The sequence below is a fragment of the Saccoglossus kowalevskii genome, chromosome 15, assembly GCF_978046115.1.
Source record: "Saccoglossus kowalevskii chromosome 15, keSacKowa6.1, whole genome shotgun sequence".
Lineage (NCBI taxonomy): Eukaryota > Metazoa > Hemichordata > Enteropneusta > Harrimaniidae > Saccoglossus > Saccoglossus kowalevskii.
Window position 1 is genome coordinate 11,836,406 of NC_140655.1, and position 16,629 is coordinate 11,853,034.

At 33.0% G+C, this 16,629-nt stretch overlaps 1 protein-coding gene and 2 long non-coding RNA genes across 3 annotated transcripts; all 3 read right to left on the reverse strand.

Annotated features, from left to right (window-relative positions):
* Positions 1-2,470: 2,470 nt before the first annotated feature.
* Positions 2,471-6,263, reverse strand: LOC146733947 (acidic leucine-rich nuclear phosphoprotein 32-related protein-like). Its single transcript, XM_085508429.1, has 4 exons — positions 6,235-6,263; positions 5,402-5,447; positions 4,445-4,599; positions 2,471-2,671 (listed from the first exon to the last, which is right to left on the reverse strand). The coding sequence occupies exons 1-4, from the start codon at positions 6,261-6,263 to the stop codon at positions 2,560-2,562; spliced, it is 342 nt and encodes a 113-aa protein (XP_085364555.1). The 3' UTR covers positions 2,471-2,559.
* A 1,801-nt stretch (positions 6,264-8,064) lies between these two features.
* LOC146733948 (uncharacterized) lies at positions 8,065-10,433 on the reverse strand. The gene is made up of 2 exons (XR_014931666.1): positions 10,151-10,433; positions 8,065-8,310 (listed from the first exon to the last, which is right to left on the reverse strand). It is a non-coding gene; the product is annotated as an uncharacterized LOC146733948 (long non-coding RNA).
* Positions 10,434-13,600: 3,167 nt separating this feature from the next.
* Positions 13,601-13,958, reverse strand: LOC146733949 (uncharacterized). Its single transcript, XR_014931665.1, has 2 exons — positions 13,885-13,958; positions 13,601-13,693 (listed from the first exon to the last, which is right to left on the reverse strand). It is a non-coding gene; the product is annotated as an uncharacterized LOC146733949 (long non-coding RNA).
* Between the last annotated feature and the right edge of the window lie 2,671 nt (positions 13,959-16,629).

The following is a 16,629-nucleotide window of genomic DNA, read 5'->3' on the forward strand; positions in this document are numbered from 1 at the left end:
TGGATCAGCATCCAGTTTTCTTTGCCCATTTATTCAGATTTGTATTTAATTTGTAGCTAATTTTAACAATGTCTTGGTTAATCATAACATCAATTTCCAGGAAATCTATTTTATGGAACTGACAATATGTAATATTGCTTCTAATTTTTAACAATTCATATAGCCTGCAGTTGGTAAAAATAGTAGTTAGTTTCTCCAATGATGTTTAGAAGTTCTTGGTGCAAACCTGTACATCATTGGTGAAACTGAGAGCATTCAGTGTATGAACATGAATTGTGAATTTCAATGCTTTATAGGTTCATACTACAATTATACCTCCTATAGACGACAATGTAATTGAAAAGCAGAACTGTCCATAGACGACAATGTAATTGAAAAGCAGGGCTGTCCATAGACGACAATGTAATTGAAAAGCAGGACTGTCCATAGACGACAATGTAATTGAAAAGCAGGACTGTCCATAGACGACAATGTAATTGAAAAGCAGGACTGTCCGTAGACGACAATGTAATTGAAAAGCAGGACTGTCCGTAGACGACAATGTAATTGAAAAGCAGGGCTGTCCGTAGACGACAGTGTAAATGAAAAGCAGGGATGTCCATAGACAACAGCTAGTCGATTCACGTACTAGCATCTTCACTCCTGTCACAGTATTAGAAGGAATAGCCAACTTTAAAATACAAATGAAATAACATACTGGGTACAATCAATTGTCAAATGAACACCAGATCCAGCTGGTTATTTATTGAAAAACAAAATGTATTCTAAATTAACAATTCTATTTTTAGTTTTGTTTTGTCTATAATTTAAAATTTACAGACTCGTTGACACATAAATTAGAAATGTTTTCCTTGTATTCTACAATCCAGTAGTGTTTGTATACCTTGAATAAATATAATTTTGATACTAAATAGCAAATTGTCCTTGAATATAATAAAATAAGTGATATTTGTTGTGTATTATGTACATATTTACATCAAAACACTAATAATTTTTATCTAGCAATTCGTGATTTCTATATTGTTTACCCAGTTGAAAACATTACAATCATTTGTTTACAGTATATTATGATGTGATATATTACATGTGTACCCGTTTGTACGGCAATTGTATCAACTGACCCCCCCCCCTGTAAGCATCATAAGGGTTTTTGAGTTTTGTACAGTTCACAAGAAATATTATTCAACAGACCCAGCAACAGTGTTTCTGTCAAGTGTATTATATAGCTTTAGTGCTCCAATATTTCCGAATTTGTTGCCATACCAACTGCTTTTGCCCAACAATTGGTGACTTTCCGTCCACTGTGACATCTTGTATAATGAATTAATGGCATGGACCGAACGTTTTGTGATGATACACAAATCATTTGATTTTGAACTAGAATTTTCTTTTAATGCCCAGAAAGTGATCCTTCAGAGGGTAATATGGTGTTGAGATATTCTTCCTTGACCATCAAATTATATAGGACATTATTGAGAGCGAAAAAGCCTCAAAATACTTTTATGTTTGTACAATCTTACATGATGACCTTTGATTGTTTTGTTTCTACGTTTTCACGTATAATGCAGGATGTTGGAATGAATGGAAAATTCTCTATTGGTGAAGTTGCATGTATAATTATTAGATTAAAAACTGATACAGCCTTTGAAAGATAATATACAAAGATAATATGGAATCATTTACATGTAAAATAACATCTTAAATATGATATAAATTTTACAAAATAAGCTTTGTAAATGTACAATATCAAAAATACTATTTACATTTTTGTACAATATAACGTAAAACAGGAAATGTAATTTAAATAATATTAACCTGTGTAAACCAAAGTGATGTACCTTTTGTGATTTACAGAATTTACAGGAAACAAGATGAATCCAGTCAGAGGTATTTTGGTAAGTAAATTAGAAGTAATCTGAGAAATTAGTGGTCAGTTTATTGACTGGATCCCAGTTGGCATAGGGTTTGGTTTAGACAAGTTTTACTGTGGTACCATACTTGCTCTATTAGCTAGTCACTATTTCAAGCCGGTGTCGCAGTTACTGGTATACTGCCCTCAATGGTACTTATTATATACAGGGACACAGACTGGAGAATCTTGGCAGCAGTGGGTTTGTGTATCTCTGTTGTGTACCGCTAACCAATCATGGTAGTTTTAGTTATTATTCGTCATGCAATTGATGTGCCGAGAAGGCAGTGTCGTGGCAATAATTGCTAAATAAAACAGTTGTGTTTAACTAGATCATGCACAGAGATACGAGTAAGAGTACAGTAGATGGAATATAATTTCTACTGAGGTACAGACTTGTCGTTTGAATAAATCTGTAAAAACAATAGAGCCGAGTAAGAGCAGCAGCCAAGGACTAGAATCGAGTCTATTAGTACTATACGCTTATATAAATAACAGAAATGTGTTTGTCTTGTGTGCACTTTTCACAAAGATGTGCTTCTATTAGGTCAAATACAGTTTGGTATAGGAATGTCAATTCTCTCCACTGTATTGAAGGAACATACCACACTGCTGTTTACATTTCTTTTTCATTATATTGTTAAATGATCTTAAGATACTACACAGGAGGATGCATTATCACCATAATATTCCTGTGTATCGTCAGTTGACAGTTTTGGAATACCATCAAGTTCCTTTAAATCTGGTAAAGTCTTGAATACTCTGAAAAGATAACATAATATTATACGTGTTAGTTATAAATGCTTCATTCTGTATAACGCGGTTGAATAAGGTAAATATACCATATAGTATTTTTTTGTGAAAATGCCAACAATTTTTTTAATTGACATTTTTCAATGTTTCGTTTCGCCTATTTTAGAACCGAATTAAAGAGTTTCACTCTTCCCCGGCGCCTAAATTAAAGATTTTATATTGCCCAAGAACGTGTTTATGTGGAGTGGTGTCAATGTAGAAGATAGTGGATAAAAATTAAAACTGCATTAATTACTCCACATATGCATATCTTAAAAGAAATGATGCATTTGGCTGCTGTATCATGAAAACATGACTGCGACATTTAAAATTTCGCATGTACCGGATTCTGCCGTAAATTTGCCCATTCCAAAAATCTCCCTTGGCGGTTTCACGGCTGGTGGGCCCTTATTTGGGGTTCAAATTTTCAAAAAAATATCATCAAATATGTTTAGGGGGCTTATATTTTCATTGAAAAATCCACCTAAGCCGATTTTCAACACCGACAGTTGGTCCACCCAAAACCAAAGAAACCATTACAGAAGCTATTCGAAAATTTTATACATTTTTTTCTTGCTGGATTATAAAGTAGACAATCACATTAACGAACCTCGTGCGCCAAATATAATTATATTGTTTCATTTTATTAGTAAAAGAAGTTTCAAATAAAAACGAACTGCAACTACATTGCTTAGTAACAAATGATCGCGGTATCGCAATCCGGTTATGCTGCGTTTTACAATTGTTGATTATTACCTAGTAATGATTATAATAACGTGCAAAAAGATAAATTTGTTGAATTGTTATGAAATACAAATAAATTTCAACTTGTTTCATCGTAAGCGAATGATTCCGATCACATTTTCTGCACTCATATCTCCTCGATGCTGTAGAAATGAATATCCGCCATGTTTGACCTGAGACTGTGTTCTGACGGTCAAATCAATAATTAACCAATGAAAACGATGGAAAAGAGTTCAAAATACCATAGCTCATATAAATGTTAATGTTATTGAACGCAGCATGAAGGAGATTTGCCGATGTTGTTGTACGATCTTTTGGCTTGAATTTTGATGGAAAAGCGGCATGATTTGTTTTTAAATAAAAAATAGTTGTTTTTAAAAGATAAACTGAGCATTTGAAGAATAATTTAACATTGTTTACAACGATAACAGCTCACTGTCGAAACGAAGATAACCATTCACGCTAGTCACAATAAACATCAATCCTCTTGAATGGGCGACTACGGCGAAACCTTTTAGTCATCAGAAAAGATTAAAATACCACCTTAAAAAACTGCAGAAAAATCGCCCTGGGCGGTTTCTTGGTCCCATTTTTTTTTTAAACCCGAACTGCCGTTTAACAGCCCTGGGCAAATTTACGGCAGAATCCGGTAGTATACAATTCTGTAGAAATGTTGGTATTCATTGGATTAAATTATGGTGGTTTAAATAAATTGTGTCGATATTCCAGAAGTTTTAATTTCATTGATTTGTGAATGAAACAACGCGTACACCGGTATTCCCCATGTTTCAATTTAGCATACACAGCTATAAGCAAAATGAGTAAAAATGACAGATGTCATATGTGACTTTTGAATTTTGAGAGATTTTAGAGGTCATTGGGTTGCCCTGCACATGGCAACATCTGGGTATTATACACGCCTTGTCTATAATTCAAATTCTACACATTGTATACATAAATGAACATAACATTGAGAGTGACTTTAGTGAAATATCTCACCTGTATCGATAATTATCTGTAAAGACGAGGGGATTACCTCTCAAGTCTAAACTTTCCAGTGGTGTCCGCTTCCTTAATACTGCAAGTCCATCCAGAGTTTGGATATGATTGTCAGCAAGGTTTAAGATCTTCAATTGTGGGGCTTTGGGAAGGTACTGAAAATTAAAATAAAACGTGTACAATATGTGAGATTTTAACTGATATGACTGTAAACGTTGAAACCTGGAAGTGTCACAAATACAATTTGGGGGCAAAATATTATGGTCACCACGCAAGTGTCTAAGTCACGGCTTTTATTACTGAATTTGAGAAAATAAAAAAACAATCCATTTTCATGAAAAAATAACAAATTTAGTGACAATTTCAAAATACAAAGCATCATGAGGGCTCAGTATTTGTACAAATAACAAGACCACAATGACAATTATTTATCACTTGGTGATTATAGACCACAACCTGACATGTGTACCAAATTTAAATCAAATTGGTTCATGCATGTTCAAGTTATGAGCCTACATTCCCAGCACATTCGTGTTCAGCAAGCACTAATAACACGTGGTCAAAAAAAACATGAATTCTAAACCCCCAAAAATGATACTTGAAAATATCAAGAAAGTACAGCCTTTATAAGAAAAGAAAACAAGTTTACTGTAAATGCATTAATTATTTGCTGGTTTTATGTGAACATAAAGAATAACAATAGAACTCATTGTTTTCCTGTCAAGTTCATGGACTTAGAAAAACAACAGTGAAATGGCTTGAAACATCGAAATAGTGAAAATAAATTGTTTTACAGTATTATACAAATAAACTGCCTGTGTGTACCAGCAATAGAAACCAGACGTAATGTACACATACCATTGTAATGCATAATCATTGTATGTGAGCATACAAAAACAACATTTATTGTCTATATTAAGACTTACCATAGTGTTTACATGTTAAATGAATACTTACCTTAAAGTGTTCAAAATAATTCATGCACAATGTCAGGTGTGTACATCTGAAATAGATCACGTCAGCAAGACAGAATTAGTATTACCCAGCACCAAATCAACAGAAACAAAACTTATAAATGGCGTTGTTTTTCCCATAATTTATTTTGGCTATCCGTGGAGTCTTTTATAATAAACAAAAATTGTAATCATTGTTTTCTAAATTTGTTGCATGCAGCAGTCTTTTTTATGCAATAGCAGAAAAAAACAATAATCTAATGCGTCAATTGAAGTTAGTGAGGTTAGAATGATCATCGTAGAGTGGTGTTAAAGTTCTAAGACATATCCAGACTGTACACAACACAGAGAAGGCCGATTTGAGTGTAAAACTGAATAGGTCTGCACAATGTAACAGACCATTTGTGTACCAAGTTCCCTTGAAATAGCATAATTAGTACTTCAGATACGGTAAAATTCCTTTTTGAGGCCGCGGCTTTAACTAAAATTCATTTTTTCAATGGACGAATTTAGATGCGTGAAGTCTTGGTGCGGCTTTAATTAGAGCATTCACTTCGGTAACAGTGGGAATTTTTTTCAGAAAACAAAGGCCAGAAGGGATAATGATATGCTAATGAGATGCACGACACTCGATTGCAACTTTGTTGCGATTCTAAGGCACTTTCGAATTTTTACACACAGACAAACTTGTACACAAACGAAATTTCACACTGTATAACATACTGCACAATAAATAATATCTACAAATAGATTTGTATGCATTTGCAGATTACGGTACTGTATACTACAATCTCTAGAATGGACTTATTCGTTAGCACCGGTCACTCTTTTAGTAACCGTGCAGACAGAGTGACAGTACATTCCATGTTTAATCTAGACATCGGGGAAATTAAAATAAAAAAGTCAATAAAAAAAATGATAACGAAAAAATACTCAGTATATTATTTAATGTAATATATATTTATTTTCTTATTTTTGATAACGAAAAGTATATTCTAAAAGAAGTCAAAACAAAAACGAATGCATTCTTAGTAGCAAATGATCACGGTAACGGTCATGCTGCGTTTCACACAAGTGAATAACTTACTTGTTTTCGAAGTGTTACAATTGCTGATTATTAATCAGTAGTGATTACAATAATGTACAAAATATAAATTCGTTGAATTGTTGTGAAAATTCAAATTAGTTTCACCGCAAGCGAATGATTTTGGTCACATATAAATGCTCGATCCGCCATGATATCCGCCATGTTAGTTCAAACATCTTTACCCTTACGAAAATGTTCTATAGAAAGTCTATAAAACTTTTGATAGACTTTCTATAGACTTCCATCAACATTTTTCTATTGATTTTTATAGAAGTTTTTCAAAGAATTTCTATAGAAAACATATAAAAGTTTTATAGCATTTTCGCCCGTTGTTCTATAAAAGTTCTTTAGAAAATTCTATAAAATTCCTATAAACATTCTATAAAACTTCTATGGAAATCCTATAAAACTTCTATAGACATTCTATAAAATTTCTATAAACACTCTATAAAACTTCTATAGACATCCTATAAAACTTCTATAAAACTCCTATAGACATCCTATAAAACTTCTATAAAACTCCTACAGACATCCTATAAAACTTCTATAAACATTCTATAAAACTCCTATAGACATTCTATAAAACTTCTATAAACATTCTATAAAACTTCTATTAACATTCTATAAAACTCCTATAGACATTCTATAAAACGTCTATAAACATCCTATAAAACTCCTATAAACATTTTATAAAACTCCTATAGACATTCTATAAAACATCTATAGACATTCTTTAAAATTCCTATAGACATTCTATAAAAACTCCTATAGACATTCTATAAAAACTCCTATAGACATTCTATAAAAACTCCTATAGACATTCTATAAAACTTCTATGGACATCTTATAAAACTTCTATAGACATTCTATAAAACTCCTATAGACATTCTATAAAACTTCTATAGACATCCTATAAAACTTCTATAGACATCCTATAAAACTCCTATAAACATTCTATAAAACTTCTATAGACATCCTATAAAACTCCTATAAACATTCTATAAAACTCCTATATACATTCTATAAAACATCTATAGACATTCTATAAAATTCCTATAGACATTCTATAAAAACTCCTATAGACATTCTATAAAAACTCCTATAGACATTCTATAAAATTTCTATAGACATTCTATAAAACTCCTATAGACATTCTATAAAACTCCTATAGACATTCTATAAAACTCCTATAGACATTCTATAAAACTCCTATAGACATTCTATAAAACTCCTATAGACATTCTATAAAACTCCTATAGACATTCTATAAAACTTCTATAGACATCCTATAAAACTCCTATAAACATTCTATAAAACTTCTATAGACATCTTATAAAACTCCTATAAACATTCTATAGACATCCTATAAAACTCCTATAAACATTCTATAAAACTCCTATAGACATTCTATAAAACATCTATAGACATTCTATAAAATTCCTATAGACATTCTATAAAACTCCTATAGACATTCTATAAATCTCTATAGAAATTATATACAATGTCTATCAAAGTTAAATGCTGTAGCATTTACATACATAATTCACATCCAATCTTGAAAAAATAACGAGCACAATACATGTTTTATGTCATATATTAAATAATTCCTCTGAAGTTTCATACAGACTCAAAAAAATTGCAATAAGTAAATATATACTTTGTCAATAAATTAAACTTATATCAATGTGGTTAAGTAGGTGTAAATGGTAGGAACCGCATAATAGTTTTTTTGCTAGAAATTGCGATAACAGAGTAAAAAGCTTTTCTTTCTTATGATTACAACTGCATCATACACTTTGGACTTGAAGAACTGCTGATACTACAGTCTGTAATGAAACAAAACAAAATAACTAAATTAATAAATGTACACATTGTTATAGCAGCATTCTACTTGCATATACAGTATGATGCTAAATACAACTGATGTCATTACGATGCAGTAGTGTTTTATCATTCTTGTGCAATGGAATATTTAGTTTTGTTTTCAAAATAGCAAACTTGATTAGGTTCAAGGTGAACACAACCCTAAATCCTATATACTAAATTATTTGGAATACAATTGTCATGACAGGGGTTGCAGATATCAAGAATATTGTAGTCGGTATTATATTTTAGACGTCTAATGAGAATAAAATTAAGACCTTCAACTGGTTCTAAAATACTTTAAAGCATGTTATTTTAGCTAATTTAAACCATAATTTCAAGAATTCACTCATTTACCTAAATTCAAATTCATTAAAATGGCATGTACCTATTTCAAAGAAATACAAAAAGTACTCTTACTTTAATGTACCAATATGCACTGGTTTTAATTTGGGTTATTAAATACAAGTAAAAACAACTTAAATAAAAATGTACTACATGTACATTAGGAGCAAATGATCATGCCATTTCACAGGTGAAACTTAATTAATTTAATGTAATAATATGCACTGGTTTTAATTTGGGTTAGTAAATGCATTTCACAGGTGAAACTTAATTGTTTTGTTGCAATTGTTGATTATTACTCAGTCGTAATCATAAATGCATATAAAATATCAGTTTGTTGGTTTGTCATGAAGTAGATGTACAAGTAAAATTTATTTTCATTCTAGCAGCAAATGTTCATGATCGCTGCACACACAAACTCAATGTAAAATAAAACCCGCCATGTTTATTTTATGCATCAGCTGACTTGAAATTGTACGCATTATTTGACCTGATAAGTCAAACTGGTTGTTAACAATTCCGAATGGTTAGGGTTAAACATATCCAGGAATTTTTGATAAATTGAAGATAAATTGAAAAAGTACTGTGGAATACTTTATTTTTGCTGGAAATAATTTTCACTGAAAAGGCTTTTTGGGTGTTTTGCTTGGAATTTATTTCCACTGATTTTTGATGAGTTTAATGTGAAATATAGGAAAAAAGTATATTTGCTAGATTTTATTTTCACGGAATCATCCCTTCAGCGAAAATAAATTCCAAGCGAAAATAAAGTATTCTACAGTATTTAACACTTTTCAGCACGATATCAGCTAATTGTTAAACAGAGTTTACCTATTCATTTTCGTCATGATTTTGTATCCTTGAATGGGCTTCAATAACCATGAAACAAAGTTTTGTATGGGTGTTGTATCAATCAAATTCTTTAGCATTAATTCAATAATGATTGTGCGTATGCAGTTATTTTTTAACTTAAATTTTTATTGTTTTTTCATGAAAGTTGAATTTCTCTTTAATTTTGGTTTTACTTGTTTTACTTACACAAAATCTAAAGAAGTTGTACACACATTTTTAACTTACATCCGAGATGCAAAAACAATTAATTCTGGATCTAAGGAAAATGTTATCCATGTATAAGCTCATATTCATTAGAAATAAACTTCAGAAGTTTCAAATTACACAATGTGACACTCTATTTATAAATCATTATTTTTGAAAATCAAATTAAGAATACAGAGTTGTCAAGGACCAGACTCAGACACATGCTCAGTCATTGTAAAGTTTACTTTACAATCCTCATTTGCATAATTTATGCATGACGCTATTTTAAAAATAGTAAACAAAGGAATAAAATGAAAGAAAGAAAAAAATTATAATATGGTGTGTCATCTTCATTTATATTGTTCTCAAATGAAACTTGAATTTACATGGCAGGAAAACAATTACATTTGAACCACTTACCGATCTACAGGCTTCATAATGCTCTGACAGCATTATCTCCTTTGTCTTGAATCTTTGTCAAACTTGTCTAGCTGGGGAGATCCCAGAAAACTGTCTGGGTTATGATCACAACTCCTTCCAGACACCAAATAAATGTGCATTGATTTTGTATCCATGTGTACTCTGCTATTTCACTGAGTGCCTGCCCTCAGCATAAATGCAAGGTGCACACATGCTTCAAACATTTGAACTGAGAACAATCAACAGCAACTAAGCAACAGTCGGCCATTTTGAAAAGTGCATTGCATTATGGGAACCCCAGTCTGGTCAGGAATGAAAATTGAGGGCGCTTCAGTAGTGGGGGGTGGTGGTGGTGGTGGTGGTGGATAGATTGACAGAATGTAGGAATGAAAACAAATTTTAAAACACATGTTCTGACAACCTCAGTTGAGCACTTCATATTAGTAGCAATTACAATAAATGATGGCTTATGACATACAGTTTTAGGTTTCATAGAAGTTTTATAAGAATCGTATAGTTTTTTTTATAAAATATTTATCTAGAAACCAATATGAATGAAAGTTAATAGTAAAACAAATTACATGTATGTCATGTCCTAACCACCTCAGTTTAGCACTACTCATTAGTGGAAATTACAATAATTGCTGGCTTTGCATTTATTTTTGGGCTTTTGACAAACAATATTAGGTTTCATAGAAGTTTTATAAGAATCGTATAGTTTTCTTATAAAATATTTACCTAGAAAACAATATGAATGAAAATTAATAGTAAAACAATTACATGTATGTCATGTCCCGACCACCTCAGTTTAGCACTACTCATGAGTGGAAATTATAATAATTGCTGGCTTTGCATTTATTTTTGGGCTTTTGACAAACAATATTAGGTTTCATAGAAGTTTTAAAAGAATCGTATAGTTTTTTTATAAAATATTTACCTAGAAAGCAATATGAATGAAAGTTAATAATAAAACAAATTACAAGTATGTCATGTACTGACCATCTCAGTTTAATACTACACATTAGTGGAAATTACAATAATTGCTGGCTTTGCATTTATTTTAGGGCTTATAACATACAATATTAGGTTTTATAGAAGTTTTAAAAGAATCATATAGATTTTTGATAGATATTTTTTTATAAATTTTAGGAATGAAAAACATCTCTTATAACCATTTTTCCATTCCTGATTTGAGTTTACAAGCGAGAATGAGATGAATACAATTTAATAATGAAACCTCATTGTGTAAACAGAGTTGATCTGCTCTTCAGAAATTCTTTAGAAATTCTATACAGATTCTACTAATCAGAAATAAGACTTTAATAATACACTATATTGACTTAAACATGAAAAATTATATAAGAAATCTCCCCTCATTAGAATTAATGTAAATACAATCAGTTTATAAAAGACCTAAAGAGAATCCTTAAAATGTCTATAGAAATGCTATAAAGAAAATCTATACAAATTCTACAGAAAAGTCAAGTCTATTCAGATTCTATAAGATTTCTACAGAAGTCTATACAAGTCTATAGAAGTTTTATAGAACTGTTTCGTAAGGGTAGTGACTTGAAACTGTTATGTTGACGTGATAGGTCAAGTCGCTAATTAACCAATCGAAACGCTGGATGGTGGCAACGTGATTAAATTACCATAGCTCTTTTAAATACGTTAATGTAGTTCAGCGACCTCATGGTAAACGAAACACGGAAGAGATTTACCGTTGTTGTAGTGCGATCGTTTGGCTTTGATTTTGATGGGAAAACGGCATGATTTTTTTTTAAATCAAGAAATTAGTTGTTTTCGAAAGATAAGCTGAGCATTGAAGAAGAATTTAACACTTTTGAAGATAATAACAGCTCATTGTCGAAACGCAGTTTACCCAGTCACGTTACCCACAATAAACCTGTACTCTGGAATAAGCGTCAATGACTACGAAAAACCTTAATTAGAATATAATTTAAGCGTCGGGAATCATTGAAATGTTCGAAAAATTATGCCTTAATTTAAAATTAAATGGTATATCTTTTTCTGAAATATGTGATGGCTGTTTGGTTTGTGAAAGTTTGGGGTGCGGCTTATATTGCAGACTTTTCCCTGGGATCAAAACTTGTCAATTTCAACATGAAACAATGTCTCAAGTTAGGGGTGCGGCTTCTATTAAAGCTGCGGCCTCAAAAAGGAATTTTACGGTATTAGTGTGAAAGCTTAAAATTGGTTAATTATGCAATTTAGGTAATTAACATGTACAGATTTTAACTCAAATTAATCAGATCTGTCTATTGTCTTAGAGCATCTATGTACCAAATTTCATTGAAATGTGACAATTAGTACTTGAGATATCAGTGGAAAAGCTGAAAATTAACTAATTATGCAAACAATTGATCTCTGCATAGTCATTGAGTATGTACCAAGTTTCATTGAAAAAAAATCAATTAAATATGCAAATTAGGTAATTAATATGTACTTATATTACTCTAAAAACTATCAGGTCTGTGCAGTGTCCTATGACATCCATGTACGAGGTTTCATTAAAATGAGATGATTAGTATTTGAGATAATGATTAATCAATTTTCGGCTTTTCCACTGAATCATAGTAATATGACCAAAATAAAAACAGCAGTTATTCGGCCATCTTTGATCTGATTATGAAACACACTGATATGTATGATGTATGTGCCAAATACGAATGAAAATAGTACATAAATTGTGGAAATATAGTAGTAAGGCCAAAAAGTCAGATGGCTGTCAATCGGCTATCCTTGACCAGATTTTGAAACAAATTGTCATGGACATGCATCCTAACATGTATAAAGTACATTTTAACTGACAGAGCACGTCCAAGATACCGCATAAAAAAACAAAAACAAGATGCCTGCCAGTCGACCATCTTTGATCCAATTGCGAAATAAATCGTCATGGACATGTATAATCTATGTACAAGTTTGAATGACAATTGACAAAGCATGTCCAAAATACAACATTTTCAAAAAACAAGATGGCTGCCAGTCGGCCATTTTGAATCGAATCGCTAAACCACTGCATTTGCATATGTCCCACATAAGGTACTAGGCACATGCAAAGAATGAACGGAATCGGTCCAAGGGAATCTGAAATATGACTCCGGACGGACGCACGGACGCACGGACGGACAGAAGGACGGAGACCGAATTATAAGTCCCCGTTTTTGGACTTCGTCCGAACGCGGACTAATAAAAAAATAACTGATATAAATACTGGTCACATTTGGCACACATAACACATGCAAAATACATTATTTTTAGGCGAGTAACACGTATCTATAAATGAGAGTAACTCACCGTACAGTTTTCCCAGTTTTCAGTTTTATTTCGGTGATCTAATTTATCCTTTCCAACTTTGGAATGATGCAGTTTATTACCGTCTTCATCTGTCACTCTGTACAAGTTGTGTTCTTTTTTCTCTGGCGCTTTCCTAACCCGTGGACAGTTTAGTTCGTTTCCCTTCACGTCGGTTTCTCTCAAATCATGCCATACCGAATGGCGTAATTTATGGGACGGTAACTGTGAAAGCAAACATGTGTACAGACAAATTCAAATTGTATTTTATACTAGTACATGTAATTTATAATTCATCAAGCTTCTATCGTATGGCTACATAATGCTATAATATAATCTCCAAATAGCACATCAGACAGAACATGTTATTAATGATATTATGCACCATGATCAATTCCAATAAGATCCCAACTTACCTGAGTGGAGTCCAGTCTGTTTGGTGGTGGTAGTTTTGGCTCCTTTGTGGCAAATGAGGGCACACTTGGTTCATTGCCAGTAAGCGATACAGCCGTAGTACTAATACAAGTTTAAAGACATAACAGCAGCTTCAGTATATCAAGAACTCAAGTCGCCCCAATAACAGGACACAACAATACTACCTCACACGGAAGCCAGTCATAGCCGACAAAGCGGGCATCGAAGTACAAACACAGTTGACAGCTGCAAGTCACATGTAACAACAGACATGAGGATCAAGTCACGTGCAACAGCAACAGATACGAGGATCATTGCTGCTCTCCAAATGGGTCCCTTCTTTTGCAATGACCCCCTAAGAATTGCTAATTCCCCCTTTCTAACTCTTCCCCGAAAAATAATATATCTTCCTTTTAGAATGTATTGACCCACAAATTGATCTTCCGACTTGTTACTAATTTGAATGGTGAGTGGAAATTGAGGAAACACCATTGAAACAAGTTTAAGTGGGTAGGTATTCTAGGTCAGTGTGAATATCTTGAACCTACTGATAAGACGATGTGTCTTTCAGAACGTTTTTCAGCATGTATGTGGTACGTTTTTTTTTAGTTTTGTGGGAAACTTTTGAAATGAATATAATTAACTTTGGGGTCTTACACTGGAGTTGAGTCGACTGAACGACGGAAATGATCCTGCATGATTGGCAGATCAAGTTCAATAAAAGTAAAATAAATTCACGCCGCACATTCTAATGGTGTGAAACCTATATGAAATCAACGCTTCGGACATAAGAAGTATGCGGTCTCTTTGATGCTAAAACGTGAAGACATGTCAAGAAATTGCAGAATTAGTTTATATAATTACAACAATGTCCTGTTGTGTGTTATCATTATCATATCATACTAATTTCCATATATCGACGAAGACATCTTGGTCTGTCACGCTTTGATGTGATTCGCTGCAGCCATTGCTAGCACATGTCACGTGATCCTTTTGATCCGAAACAAAATAATTCTTCAAACACATCAACAAATTGAAAACGTGACACTTTTAAAATAGGGGAAAATATAGCGTTCAAAACATGAAGAAAACAGTGAGTCACCTAGTCACAATTCTGTATGGTTCACACTACAATTTCAAGTCACAAAAGCAGAATAAAAAGTCAAAGACTAGCAACAGCTGAACGAGAACAATGAAAGTGCCTGTCAGATCAGTGATCTCAGTGAATTTCACATGAATAGTCATCGCAAAGTTTTAGAATTATATTTCTAGTAGTTGACGTACATCAAAAATGAAGATATCGAAGAAACGTTTCAGTGATGTGAATGAGTGTCACGTTGGCCGGTCAAAGTGTCGATATTGTTACTTCTAGTCGTCTAATAATTAAGAGGTCTTATATTCTTAGAGGTTTTACTAATATTTTAGATGATGAACGACGACACATCTAAACGCAGTTGTCGAATCGTACGACATCGATTTATCCACGAGTGGAGTGTGAAGACAGTAAGCTGAAACAATAAAATTCGAAAATACAGGATGTTTTCATTCTTAGTGTGACAATAGTTGCTAAGGCTAATCATGTGCCGATTAGATATTGTTTCCCATTGGCCATGGCAGCCTGATTGATGTGGCACTCTGAGTTGTTGCAGCGTGGATCGTAGTGTGCAGGGGTAATGTAATGTTATGTAATGCTGAACACATACAGTAAAATGCCATCGAGAAAATGCCAAACTCCACAAAACGTACCTACACATGAATTGATGACATCACGAAATACACATCAAAATAAAAACCTGAGGTAACAACTTGAATAACAACTATTCGAAATTTCTAACTTTCAAGGTTTTCTTTTTCTTTTAATTCTGATAGTGCACATCCTAAGCTAGCTTTGAATAATATATATTTAGTACAGCTACATATTGTATATATTGTTATCTATATCAACTAACAAATTAATATATTGCATACATGGTATGCACAGAAGTGAAATCGGGATGGTCTTCACCTGAGCACGCGCGAGAATTGAGTCCCAAACGACGATAACAACACACGATGAAACGCAAAGGCTCATGGGTAGACGCTTGTTGGTAAACAATGACACGCTGTGGCCATCTGATGCATGCGCAGGTGACGACTCCCCCGCTTTAATTTAACTTCAGTTGGGCTGGAACATTTGGAATTGCTGAACTGTGACACCCGCATAATCTTTTCATAGAATAAGTTTATACGGAGCTGACGCCAGAGATAATTCTAAACGTGTGCAGATTTAATTGAACGAGGCAGCAGCTACAATTCATTTCACAACATTGGTCTGTGTACTGAAACAATGCCTGTATAATGTAAGCAGGTGGATCTTTCATTGTTTGAACTGTTAACTCTTTATTCAATTATGTGCAACCTGATTGGATGGCATTTAATGCGCTATTTCACCAGATGTAGTGACTGTAACAAATTTGCATGTCCATATTCTATAAAACGAGTCTTCGTTTCAACATAAGGAGCAGACCACGAGTCTACTGACGTCTCTGTGATTCTGGCCAAGTTACCAGAGGACCCTGCCTGTTTGGTGAATTTGTGAAACTGGGGACATTCCAAGACCGTTGAATTGAGTTGATATCATCTCTGCCATACCAAGTGTTTGCCTTACGTGACTGGTTTCACCCAAGCATCGACGCCTCACCTGGAAGTCTTCAGAACACCGGTAATATGTGTACACAAACATGAATCACTCATGTAGCTATTAGTTC